Source organism: Cnephaeus nilssonii, assembly GCF_951640355.1.
Source record: "Cnephaeus nilssonii genome assembly, chromosome: 11".
NCBI classification, from domain to species: domain Eukaryota; kingdom Metazoa; phylum Chordata; class Mammalia; order Chiroptera; family Vespertilionidae; genus Cnephaeus; species Cnephaeus nilssonii.
In genome coordinates, this window is record NC_137082.1 from 37855093 (window position 1) to 37868562 (window position 13470).

Sequence of the window (13470 nt, forward strand, 5' to 3'; positions counted from 1 at the left end):
TCTATATAAAAGGCTAATATGCTAAGTGTCTGACTGTCCGGGTAATGACATCAAGTAGAATACCTGGCTTTCTCTCCCTAGGGATGACTAGCCTTAGGTGGAAACACTTTACATTGTAACCAGATGTCTGTGAAGCGTTTTCCCAGGCCTCATCTCATTTGATCCTCACAGAAGTCCTGAAGTAGATAGATAGGAGACTTGGTGGAATCCTATTTTCTTTTCATTAGCTGGAAAACGGAGATTTAGAAAGCTTAGAAACTTGACCCGACTGAAAGGAAGTAAGAAATGGTGTACCATGAAAATGACTTCAGGTTTTCTCACTGCACACAATATAGTCAAACACTGCTGCAGTTAAATATTTTACCCTTTGTTCTCCCTGAGTGATCTATAATAATAATCTGCTTCGTGTTGATATTTACTGCTGTGTTGCTGACAATTACCTGAAAGAGAAGTTGGGGTACTTCACTGGGCTGGAAAAAGTTTAACTACATTAGAAAGCAGGTCTAATTAAGCAAGTTTGTTCTATAAAAAGCTAAGTTGCCCTAGCCGGCTTGGCTCAGTGGATAGAGCGTCAGCCTGCGGACTGAAGGGTCCCAGGTTTGATTCTGGCCAAGGGCACATGCCTGGGTTGGGGCTCAATCCCCAGTGGGGGTGTGCAGGCGGCAGCTGATCAATGATTCATCATTGATGTTTCTATCTCTCTCTCCTTCTCTCTTCCTCTCTGAAATCAATAAAGAATATATATATATTTTTAAAAGGCTAAGTTGACTTGTGCATGCAGTATACATATAAAGCTCTCAGTGGCGCCATTTGCATGTGTGTGTTTTGATCTGTCATTGTCGATCATGAATTTGGTTGTTTTTGTTGACATTCTGAAGCTGAAAGAAAGCGTCAGCGTTGCACAGAAGAAACAATGGCAATTAAATATGATCGTAACAGTGATCTGGGTAGATATAATTATCCCCATGTAACCGAAGTTGCCATCATATTCAGAAACGAAGATGGAGGACCTCCTTTTGAAAGGGACTTGCTTATTCATTGGAAACCAGATCCCAATAATCCGAATGCCACTAAAATGAAACAAATCAGTATCCTGTTTCCTACATTAGATGCAATGACGTATCCTATTTATTTCCCACATGGTGAAAAGACTGGGGAACGGATATTGCATTACGACTCAGAGAAGACAGTGTAATCAACAATAATGTTAGATTCAATGGATGATGCTGAAAAGGAAAATTTTCCCATCCAATTTCTTAAAAGTATTACTCCTTTGGGAATGCCATGTCAAAATTAGAATTGAAAGTAGGTGCAATCATCATGCTACTGAGAAATCTTAATAGTAAATGGCGTCGTTGTAATGGTACTAGATTTATTATCAAAAGATTGCAACCTAACATAATTGCAGCTGAAGTATTAATAGGATCTGTTGTTCTGATTGTAAGAATTGATTTGTCCCCGTCTGATAGTGGCCTCAGTGTTAGAATAAGTTTAATCAATTTATCAGTCATTGTTTTTATCAATGTTTTTATATCATGTTTTTGTTCTTTTTATATCATGTCTTTGTTGTTATATCATGTTATTGTTTATTAATCAGTTTATATATTATTTTCATATACATGTTACTAATTTTCTTTCATCTCTGACACTTCTATTACAGAGAAAGGGTGAATAGCAATATTAAAATATTTCTTCTAATTAATTTCCTTTCAGTGTGCACGAATTTGTGCACTGGGGCCACTAGTCTTCAAATGACAGTTTTACTTCTTCCTTTCCAACTTGGATGCCTTTTATTTCTTCTTCTTGTCTGATTGCTGTGGCTAAGACTTCCAGTACTCTGTTGAATAAGAGTGAAGAAAGTAGACTTCCTGTCTTGTTCCCCATCTTAAGGGAAATGCTTGTAGTTTTTGCCCATTGAATATGATGTTGGCTGTGGGTTTGTCATATACGGCTTTTATTATGTTGAGGTATGTTCATACCTTAACATAAGGAATGCATTCTAGTGAATGGTAACTCCTGAGCTCCTTTGATCCTGGTGGGTGCCTGGTAGAGGGGGTCAGTGAGGGGGAAAAGAGGGACATCAATAATACTTGCAACAATAAAGATTTTTTAAAAAAGTAATGGTTTTGTTTTTTTCTGAGGAGTGGTGAGCACCCTGATCCACTCGATTGACAAGTTAGCCCACGTTAGTATGAACTTATTTATGGAGCAGTTTACTGAACACCTGTGCTAGGTAGGCCCTTGGCACATAGTCACTGCCTTCAGAGAGCTTACAGTCTAGTGGAAGTTAAAAGAACAGCAACTCTTGTGTATATTTTTTCTGTCTTTCAACCCATTGCAGTTGTTAATTTTTTTTGATGCTCAAAATATCCCATTTTTGCTAGTGGACCAAAATGTCTTTGTGTGTATGTGTTTATTTTTGTTGTTGTTGTTTGTTTTTGTTTTTAAAAATATTTTTTATTGATTTCAGAGAGGAAGGGAGAAGGAGAGAGAGAAACATCAATGATGAGAGAGAATCATGCCCCACACTGGGGACTGAGCCTGCAACTCGGGCATGTGCCCTGACCGGGAATTTAACTGTGACCTCCTGGTTCATAGGTCACTGCTCAACCACTGAGCCATGCCGGCTGGGCTTTTTATTTTTTTATTTTTATTTTTTATGTGATGCAGTAGTCTTTGAGAGTTTCTGATGTCCTGAGCTTTTATATTTCCTGCCCCGGACTAGAATAAGTCATTGCTATTATTTATTAAATGTTTTGTTATATGCCAGGTACACTGGATGTTATCTTGGAATTAATTGTCTTAATTCTCTATACTTAGAAATATTATCCTTTAATAGAGGAGGAAATAGAAGCTCAGAGAGGTTAAGTAAATTAATTGTCCAATGTCTGCCAGCCATCATCTGAATACCATATGGCAAAGGGGTTGACAAATTGTGGCCTCCAAGATCAAGTCCAGTTTGGAGCATTTTTTTGTTTTGTTTTATTTTTTTAATGTTTAGCCTGCCTTCCCTTGAGTATTTGCTTCTCTTTCTCTCTCTTTAAAAAAAAAATAAAATGTTTTTGTTGATTTTAGAGAGAGAGGGAGACAGAAACATCTATGAGAGAGAAACATCCATCATCTGCCTCCTGCGTGCCCCCTACCACGGATCAAGCCCGTAACCCAGACACGTGCCCTGACCAGGAAGCAAACCGTGACCTGGTTCATAGGTCAAAGCTCAACCACTGAGCCAACTGGCCAGGCTTTTAGTACAGTTGAGTAAGTAGTTACTAAAGAGACTTGTCTGACTCCCAAAAGCCTAAAATATTTACTATTTAGCTCCTTACAGAAAATTTGCTAAACCCTGCTGTGTGGGATTTATGCATATGCAGATTGCTTCCTGCCAGCTATCTCTTGTTCTTCCCAATGTTTGCTTCCTCTGCATGACTGTATTAAGGAAACAGATTTTTCCTCATGATCACACTCTTGTAAACTTTATAGGTGAATGTACCTCCTAATAAAATTAGTTTAGCTCAAAAGCAAGTACACAAGCATCAGAGTCGGCCCAAGTTTTTATTTCTGGTGCCACCTTTCTGTAAAATGGGAGTTATAATGATTTTCTCACTGGATCATTGTAAAGATAAAGTGAAATCATATTATGCCTAGGGGAGAGAGATAACAAATTGGGATAGTGGCGTAATCTTGACTAGTAGAGACTTTATATTGTAAGGTATAGGAGATAAAATGAGAATATTAGGTTAATGTTAAATATTGGCAGATTTCAATGCTGGATGAAATTTCTGCTGGTGATTTTCAAACTTCTGTAGCACCATAGGATTCAGTCTAGGGAGATCATGGAGTGAAGCGCTCTTACTTTACCAAAGCAGCACTTTTGTATTTGTCTCATGATTTGGAATTCATTCCACATGGATTTAGATTGAACACATACCCCTGAATGTGTTCTTTGCTAATGTCATGAGATTGAGGATATGTCTGTCAGGGCTGAAGATTTAGATTGAAGCCATCCAAACAGTGGCAGTGCAGTGTGATTTGGGGGTAATTGTGTGATTAGGCCAGCTGTGGCTTTGTGTTTATAATCCAGACTCTAAAGTCAGGCTGTTTGACCCTGGCTGGGTAGCTCAGTCAGTTAGCATCCTTCCAGTATGCCAGGGTTGGGAGTTCAATCCCCGGTCAGGGCACATACAAGAATCAACCAGTAAATGCATAAATAAGTGAAACAACAAATCAAGGTTTCTCTCTCTCTCTCTCTCTCTCTCTCTCTCTCTCTCTCTCTCTCTCTCTCTCTTTCCCCTCTCTTTCCCCATCCTCTCTAAAATCAATTAATAAAAATCTTACCTAATAAAAGAGAAACATGCAAATTAACCATCACTCTGCCACGCCCACAGCCAATCAGTGAGTATGCAACTTAACCCAACAAAGATCGAGGTTAATTTGCATATGCAGGCACGGAGTGCGGGGAGGGGCGTGACGCCTGCTATGAGGAGAAGAGGGGCTGCGGAGGGAGCTACTGGAGCAGTGCCACAGACAGAAGCTAGGACTTGCTGGCTCCCGGCGGCTGGGAGTGAAGCCAGGGGAAGGAAGGCCTATTCTTGCACGAATATCATGCAACAGGCCTCTAGTAAATAAATAAATAAATAAATAAATAAATAAATAAATAAATAAAGTCAGGCTGTTTGGCTTTAAGATCTTAACTTCACAGCTGTACAATCAGGTGACCTGTGCAGCTTACCAAACCTTTCAGAATGTTTGTTTTCTCATCTGTAACAAGGAGATAATAGTATTCCGCTCACAGCTGATGTATGTAGGTTAGCTAGCTTGGTGATGATATGTGGTAAGTATGTAAAAAGTATTAGATTACTTTATATAGAGTAGTGGTTAATGTACATTGATTGACGTTTTATATTTTTGCAAACTGTCATTTCCATTGGTTAATGCCTGATGAATAGAGGATGTTCAACAAATACTTGTTAAATGAATGAATTGTAAACTTGAGCTTAATAGAAATGAAAGCTCTCTAAATGTGCTTCTTACTCAGAAAAGTAATTAAGCACTTCATTCTTCTAATCGCTTATGAAATGTGCTGTGGTGATTATGCAATGTGTGTACATTGTAAGTAATAGAAGGAAGGGGGTTGTATGGATGTTTCAGAGCTGTTGAATTTCCTAATTAGACGTGCACACTAAATACATTCATGGAAACTCTCCATTACTGCCACTTCCACAAAGTGGTATGTGTCCTCTTACTTGTTGCTATAAGCTGAGTAGAGCAAACTTACTCAGCCCTGCTAGATACACTGTGTTGTTGCTCTCACAGATACTTAGAGGAGATTTTAGTTATTATGTCACAAGATTTTAGCAGCAAAATTGGGAGGAATGGGGCTTAATAAGAATATGAGAATAACAAGCAGCTCTATGAATAGCAGAGTGTGGAATGAGAGTTGATTTTAGAGGGGTTGACAAATTGTGGCCCTTGGGGTCAAATCCATCTTGAAGAGTGGAGAGTTATGAAGAGTGAACATTTTTTATTTTGATAGTCAGTTATTATATATGTGTGTGTATATGTATATATACACATATATATGTGTGTGTGTATACACATATATATATAATAAAAAACATAAGCACATGAGAATGGTGGTTTTATATATATTATTAGCTTTTTTATAAGACTTAAAAATAATGGGGATTGTTTTATATTTATGTTAATGAAAATACTAAGTAAATGGGATACATACTATGGCAAAATTGTGATGGTAGTATTTACACGAGTGAAGTCAGGAAGCATTAGACAGTGTTCACGGGTTGTCTGTCAGTCAACCCAGCACTTTCCCTTTCTGTAAACTGGGGATAAGAATAGTATCTACCTTATAGGGTTGTTGTGATGATTAAATGAGGTAATAGGTATAAAGTGCTTAGCTCTGTCTGTCACATGGTGATTGCATATAAAGGTAAGTATATTTATTTCCAATTCAGTAAGAACTGAGTGCTTGTTGAGGACCAGGTATTAGATTGGTTGCTGGGATAGCAGATAATCAGAATTTTTCAGGCAGTAATCATTTATGGAGCATCAGCATGTGCCAGGCATTGTGCTGTGAGCAAAGAAGACAAAGAGCTCATTATCTAGTGAGAGATAGGTACCAGTGAATCCCTGAGATAGGTGCTGAGTACAAAGAGACACATGTAGAGACCAGTGAGACCAGGTGCTGAGTACAAAGAGACACATGTAGTGTGTGGAAAGTACCCTGGAAGCCCATCAGTAGGAGTGGCTCACTCACCCTGCCTGCCAAGAAAATGTCCTTATAAGCCCAGCTTTGTACAGGGCAAATTGCCATCTCTGCTGGCTGCTGAACAGTTCAGTTTGTGAGTTTCTGCTATGTACTAGGCCTGGTGGTAGGCACTGGATTCAGTGTTGAACAAAAGAGAGCCTCTGCTCTTAGAATGTATACCCTAATAGTGGAGATAGGTATTAGTCATGTAATCAAATATATACGTGAATATTTGTTAATAATGGTAAGTTTTATGAAGGTGAGATTACTGGTGTTATAAATAGGGGACGTCTATAGAGGACTTTGACCTAGTCAGGGAATCCTTTCCCAAAGAAATCCTGAACTTAAATCTTATTCTATATCCCCCTAAATTACAACTTCTTGAGGTTAGGAATTTTGTTCATTTTGTTTGTTGTGGATCTCCATTGCCTAGAATAGTACCTGGTATGTGGTAGGTACTCAGTAGCTGTTTGTTAAATGAAGGAAGGTATGATTGATTGATCTGAATTCCAAACGGAAAGTAGGAGTTAACTGGAGGATGAGAGGGAGGGATTCAGGCAGAGAGTATAAGGACCTGAGCAGAGGACCTGAGCAGGTAGGGAGCAGGTTACATTTGAGAGACTGAAAGGGGGCTGTGTTGAACAGAGTGTGTGGGAGAGGAGTGAAGCTGCCCTGGTTGGGCTTATTGAGTTCAGAGTGTGTTTTGTGAGGTCTTCTCCACTTCTGCTACAGTTGAAACAACCATGCTGTCAACATCGTGGGTTTTGAAGCCACTGACTGCTGGAACTGTTTACCTTGATTTGTCTGTGCAATGAATTAGAGTAGGCATGATGTTGGTTTTACTTCAGAACAGATTATTTTTAGTGGTCCCTTGAGAGGTAGAAATTGTATAGTTCAAATTCTGGAACCAGGCTGCCTGGGTTAGTTAGATTTCTAGATCCTCCATTAAGAACTCAGTTTTCTTTTTGTAAACTTAAGATAATAAGAGGACCTATAAATTAGATATGCACATAAAGCGCTTAGAACAGTGCTTGACACATTTTAGGTGCTTGAAAAGTGGTAGCAGTGACCATAATCATTGTTTGGAGCTTCAGTGCTGTTATTCCACTGTTTAGCACCAGATGGCAGCAAAGCACAAGTCTTAAGCTTACTCAACAATTCTACCAAAAGGTCTCTAATAGATTTTCTCTTTCAGATCCCTGATTTGTGCAGTGTGAATATTTTCTTTCTTTCCTTTTTCTGGTTTCTTTCAAACTTCTGGTTGAAACTCATTTGTTTTGAGACTTTTATTTAAAGCTTATTCATAAAATCTTTTTAAAAAGCGTTTTGGTTGTAGTAACATATGCACACAGTAAAATATCAGATAATGCAGAACAGCTATTAATGAAAAACAATAATCCATTGCATGCTTCACCTTGTCTTATTCCCTGTCCTGTTCCCCAGTGCACCTACTTTTAACTTTTTATTACCATTTAATTTTGAATAGCTGAGTTTTGTTACCTTAACCAAAATATTTAGCAATATAACTATTAAATAATATTTTTTGGAGTTTGCTATGTAGAAATAGCATGGGCTTTATTATGTGCCTACTCTGTGCCCGGCACTGTGATGGGGGTTCATCAAGTTTCTGATCTCAGGTAACGAGTCACTGGGGGAGGTTGGTACAGTATGGTAAGTGCTTTGAGGAGCACTTAGGGAGGAGGACAACTGTCCTGTTCTGGGATGAATGTCAGTGAAGGCTTTCTGGAATCATTGGAAGAGGTGACATCTGAGCAGAGATGAAGATAAGACCAGGTTTGGCAGACAAGAAGGACAAGAAATAGGTACTCCTGGCAGGGGAACTAGCAGGGTCAAAAACATAAATGGCGAGAGCATAGTATATCTGGGGAGCTGCAGTAGGCTGGTGGCAAGATTTTGGAGTTGGAGGTGGGGATGTGATGAAGCTGGCATATAGAGTAAGGTCAGTCATGAGCGCATTTTATGCTGTATCAGAAACTTTCTGTCTTGTTCTGAGGGTAATCATAAGGAACCACACAAGGGTTTTAATAGCAAAGTAAGATGGTAACACTTGTATTTTGTAAAGATCACATAGAAGCAGCTTGCAGAGTAGATTGCATGGCTTGAGACCAGTTAGGAGACGATTGTAACAATCTAGGTGAGAAATGGCAAGAACCTGAAATTAAGGCAATGATAGAACCAGAGGGTGGGGATTGGGTTTGGGAAACAAAGAGGAGATAGACTCCATAGACTGGGAGGTAAGGGACTAAGTCCAAGACTGAGTCTCAGGTTTCTGCTTTAGGTAACTGGGTGCATAGTGATGCCCATACATGAGCTAGAAAGTCCAGGTGAAGAAATAGAAGGTTTCAAGCTCATTTTAGGTATGTTCAACTTGACTTAGCTTTGTAGACATCTAAGTGGAGACTCCAGTACAGTTGGAATCAAAGGATACATTCTGCCACTTATTAGCTCTGTTGCCTTCATCAGATTACTTACCAATTCCAGGCCTCAGTTTCTTTTTCTGTTAAAGGGGATGATACTACCTACCACAGAGTCCTTATGTTTATTAAAAGGAAGAGCATCATAAACACCTAGCATAGGTCATAACCAGAGCAGGTGATCGATGGAAGTGGTTTCTTTCTGTCCTTTCTAGGATTCACAAGGAATAGAGTTCCTTCAGGTTTGTCACTCCTTTTTTGAAGTCAGCAATTTGGGGTAATACAGTGTTCTATGGAAAGTAAGCACTTAAAAAATGAAATCTTGTGTAACTCATACTTTGTGCCATCATAGATTGCTTAGAATTTTGTCATCCAAAAAACATGGATGCTTTTCCCACTCACTTGTATATCACCACTTACTGACTTTTTCCCCTTTTTAGAAAGCATGCACCTTCATTAAATCAAACCTTGATCCCAGCAATGTGGATTCCCTGTTCTACGCTGCCCAGGCCAGCCAGGTCCTCTCAGGTTGTGAGGTGAGTCCAGCTTCCTACATTTTTATTTACCTTGAATCATAAAGTTTATTTTCAAAGAAGGAGGGTCATGTCAGATATGTGTGTGTGTGTGTATACACACACACTAGAGGCCCGTTGCACAAAGATTTGTGCAATAGGTGTGTGTGTGTGTGTGTGTGTGTGTGTGTGTGTATACACACACACTAGAGGCCCGTTGCACAAAGATTTGTGCAATAGGCCTTCCTTCCCCTGGCTGCCGGCACCGGTTTTCCTCTGGCACCCAGGATTCAGGCCTTTGCTCTGGCCGGAGCCTTCAGTCTTCACTCCGGCCAGAGCCTTCAGTCTTTGCTCCAGTCAGAGCGCTGCTCTTATAGCTCCCTCTGCCCCCTACCCTCCACCTCATAGCAGGCATCCCACCCCATCCGGCTGCTCTGGGCCTGCATGCATGCTGCCCAGAGGCCTCGAGTGGCTGGGGGGGCGGGACTGCCACCATCTTTGCTGGGTTAATTTTCATACTCACTTGATTGGCTGGTGGTTATTGCGAAGTGATGGTCAATTTGCATGTTTCTCTTTTATTAGTGTAGATGTATATTATACATATATGTATGTGTATATGTGTGTGTGTGTGTGTGTGTGTGTGTATATATATATATATATATATATATATATATATATCTTCTATAATAATAAAAGGGTAATATACTAATTAGACCAGACATTCTAGACGTCATTTCAGATGTCCTTCTGGACAAAGCTGGGGCCAGAGGGAAGCCCATGTCCCGGGTTCCTGCCGGCAGCCAGAGGAAAGCCCGGGTCCCAGGTGCCAGAGGGAAGCCAGTGCCAGCAGCTGGGGGAAGGAAGGCCTACTTTTGCACGAATTTCATGCATCGGGTCTCTAGTCTATCCTAATATATAAAAGCCAGGGGCCGTCACAACTGAAACAGCTCACGGACAGCCGAACAGCAGGCTGCGTGGGGCGACAACGCGGGCAGGGGGGTTAGTGAGGGACGACTAAACGACTGAACAGATGCATGGGCGACCAGGCCATCGGGGGGTTAGTGAGGGACGACCAAACCACTGAACAGCAGGCTGCATGGGGCAACCAGGCCGGCATGGGGGGGCAGTTGGGGCAACCAGGCCGGCAGGGGAGGGCAATTGGAGGCAACCAGGCTGGCAGGGGAGGGCAGTTGGGGGTAACCAGGCCAGCATGGGAGGGCAGTTGGGGGGCAATCAGGCCAGCAGGCAAGGGCAGTTGGAGGCGACCAGGCCTGCAGGGGAGGGCAGTTGGGGGCAACTGACCGGCAGAGGAGGGCAGTTGGGGGCGACTGGGCCTGCAGGGGAGGGCAGTTAGAGGCGACTGGGATGGCAAGGGAGGGCAGTTGGGGGCGATCGGGCTGGCAGGGGAGCAGTTAGGCATCAATCAGGCTGGCATGGGAGTGGTTAGGGGGTGATCAGGCTGGCAGGCAGAAGTGGATAGGGGCAATCAGGCAGGCAGGCAGGCAAGCAGTTAGGAGACAGCAGTCCCGGATTGTGGGAAGGCTGTTCGACTGCAGGTTTAAACCGGCAGTCGGACATCCCCTGAGGGGTTCCTGATTGGAGAGGGTGCAGGCTGGGCTGAGGGACACCTCCCCCCCCACCCCCAGTGCATGAATTTCGTGCACCAGGCCTCTTGTGTATATATATATATAAAAGCCTAAGTGACTGAATGACCGGTCACTATGATGCACACTGACCACCAGGGAACAAATGCTCAATGCACAGGATCAGGCTCCCTCCTGTCTGGATTAGGCCTGCGGGGATTGGGCTGAAACAGGCTATCTGACATCCCCTGAGGGGTCCCAGATTGTGAGAGGGCGCAGGCCAGGCTGAGGGAGCCCACCGGTGCATGAATCCGTGCACTGGGCCTCTAGTTTAAACAATAAAAATCCATTAGTGAGGGTTGGAATTCCATTTTTGTGATTTTATTTATATATTTTTATTGATTTCAGAGAGGAAGGGAAAGAGAGAGGATAGAAACATCAGTGATAAGAGAGAATCATTGGTTGGCTGCCTCCCACACGCCCACACCCCACACTGAGGATGGAAGCCACCACCCAGGCATGTGCCTTGACTGGAATTGAACCATGACCTCCTGGTTCATAGATTGATGCTCAGCCACTGAGCCACACCAGCTGGCTCTTGTGATTTTTTTTTTTTTAAAGGGACTGTGGTTTATTTTTCCCGCGAGTTTTCACTTTTTGTTATTTTTAAATAACTTTTTCCTATTGTTGCCTTTCTCCTGGGAAGCCTTGATTTTTCTTTCCATCTCCTTTTAACATTTAAAAATGTTCAAAGTAAAGAAAGAATGCCCCACACCAATCTGCCCCACACCAATCTGGAAATCCATGTTACTGAACATAGAAGAACCATATAAGTAGACAAGTGTGCAGAATTTTTTCAAGTGTTGTGTAAAGGTTTTAAAAACATTTAATTCTGCCATCTGGGTAGTCAAGGGGGAATGATCATGTGCCAGGTGGGTGGTGTGACTTTGGCAGTTGCTCTGTGTGCCATCTTTGGCATATGTGCCACTAATTGACAGCAACTGTTCTAAAACTCTGTGTCTGCCAATCCTTTCTTAGATCTCTATTTCAAATGAGACCAAAGATCTGCTTCTGGCAGCTGTGAGTGAAGACTCGTCTGTTACCCAGATCTACCATGCCGTTGCAGCCCTAAGCGGCTTTGGCCTTCCCTTGGCTTCCCAAGAAGCCCTCAGTGCCCTTACCGCTCGCCTCAGCAAGGAAGAGACCGTGCTAGCGTGAGTCATCATCTCAAGTATTTCTCAGGCTTCATTTGTGTTGGATACTATCCTGAGAGGATTCATCCATTGGTTCAGCAAATATTTTCTGGGCATCTACTATTGTGTCAGGTGCTCTGCTAGGTGTAGTACTACACTAAGAAAGGTAAGGTTCCTGACCTCATGCAGCTCACCTAGACATAGTCTTCTCCAAGCTGCTCAGGCAAAAGGCAAGTACTGAGTCAGAGCATAAGCACATTACCACATAGAGACAAAGTTGCCTTTGAAATTAGAGGCTGAAGCAAGTGTAGGGGATGACAGGGAGAGTGGAGAGCAAGGCCAGTGAGCCACATGGGTGCATCTCTTGTTCTTGCTGAGGCTTGGCCAGGGCACAGTGAGCTGTCGGCAGTGGAGGATCTGCCCTGAAGGAGGGCTTATGGGATCCTTGAAGTTGTGATAGACAGCACCTGGTGGGAAAAGTGGGCGCTCAGAGGGGAGAGTATTCTATACATCAGATTCTGCTGCTTTCCAAAAGGCTTAGGTGAAACAGAAGCAGCTGATAGAAAAAGAACTCTGAGCAGCTTTCCTGTTTATTATAAATTTAAATATTGTAACTGACTTACGATATTTACTAAACTTAAAAGTGATAGTATATATAGGTTTTTAAAACACTGAAGCTCTTCATTTAAAACAGTATATATATTTTTTGTTTTCTGTGTGTTCCCCATTTAATGCAACTCCTAAAAGAAAGTAGGACACCTGGACTCCTGTTTAGCACGAGGTTGTGACACAAATTCTCTATTGCAGGATAGTTTGTTTTCCAAGTATATTTGTGTGTGTGTGTGGTTTATTATTATTATTATTATTATTATTATTATTATTTTGCTAAGAACCAGAATGTTTCTAAGTCAGTGACTTTGGGCTGATCCTTTTCCCAGAGCTGAGGCTTGGCCAGGGCACAGTACACAATTTGTACACATTTTGCCCAGTGCTTGGTCCTTGTGGTCCTTTGGTTTCAGGTTACATTCTTTTGATCTCATAATTCCTTGTGAAATGTCTTCTCAATCACCACCATCTCATACCATGATATCAGTGTCTCTCTTTGATGCCACATTCTATAGAAAAATTTTTCCATTTCTCTCTGAGCAAAAAAGAAAATCTCCCTCCTAAAACCCCAGAACAGGAAAAAGTACAAAGAAAATACATCCATTTTGGAGTCAGTTATGCTTGAGTTTGAACACCAGTTCTGTTGTTTCCTTGCTGTGTAACTTTGGGCAAATTACTAACCTCTCAGAACTTCATATATAAAATGAGACCAGTAATTCTTACATCATAGAACAAAGGTCAGGATTAAATGAGATACTATGAAGAACCTAGTGCAGTACCTGGTTCTTCGTGGGCATGCAACAGATGAAATTCCTTTTCTTCAAGAGCACTTCCTTCTTAGGTCCCTTTCTTGGTGAGCTATTACTTCCTTGATTG

The 13470-nt window shown here is 41.7% G+C and overlaps 1 protein-coding gene across 1 annotated transcript in view; it reads left to right on the forward strand.

The window, feature by feature from the left end:
* The window catches only part of RPN2 (ribophorin II), a 62078-nt gene that overhangs the window by 6961 nt on the left and 41647 nt on the right, over positions 1 to 13470 (forward strand). Inside the window, exons 3-4 of the mRNA XM_079785020.1 lie at positions 9141 to 9236; positions 11834 to 12009. Of these exons, the coding sequence (XP_079641146.1) occupies positions 9141 to 9236; positions 11834 to 12009 (272 nt within the window). The remainder of the gene's footprint in view (positions 1 to 9140; positions 9237 to 11833; positions 12010 to 13470) is intronic.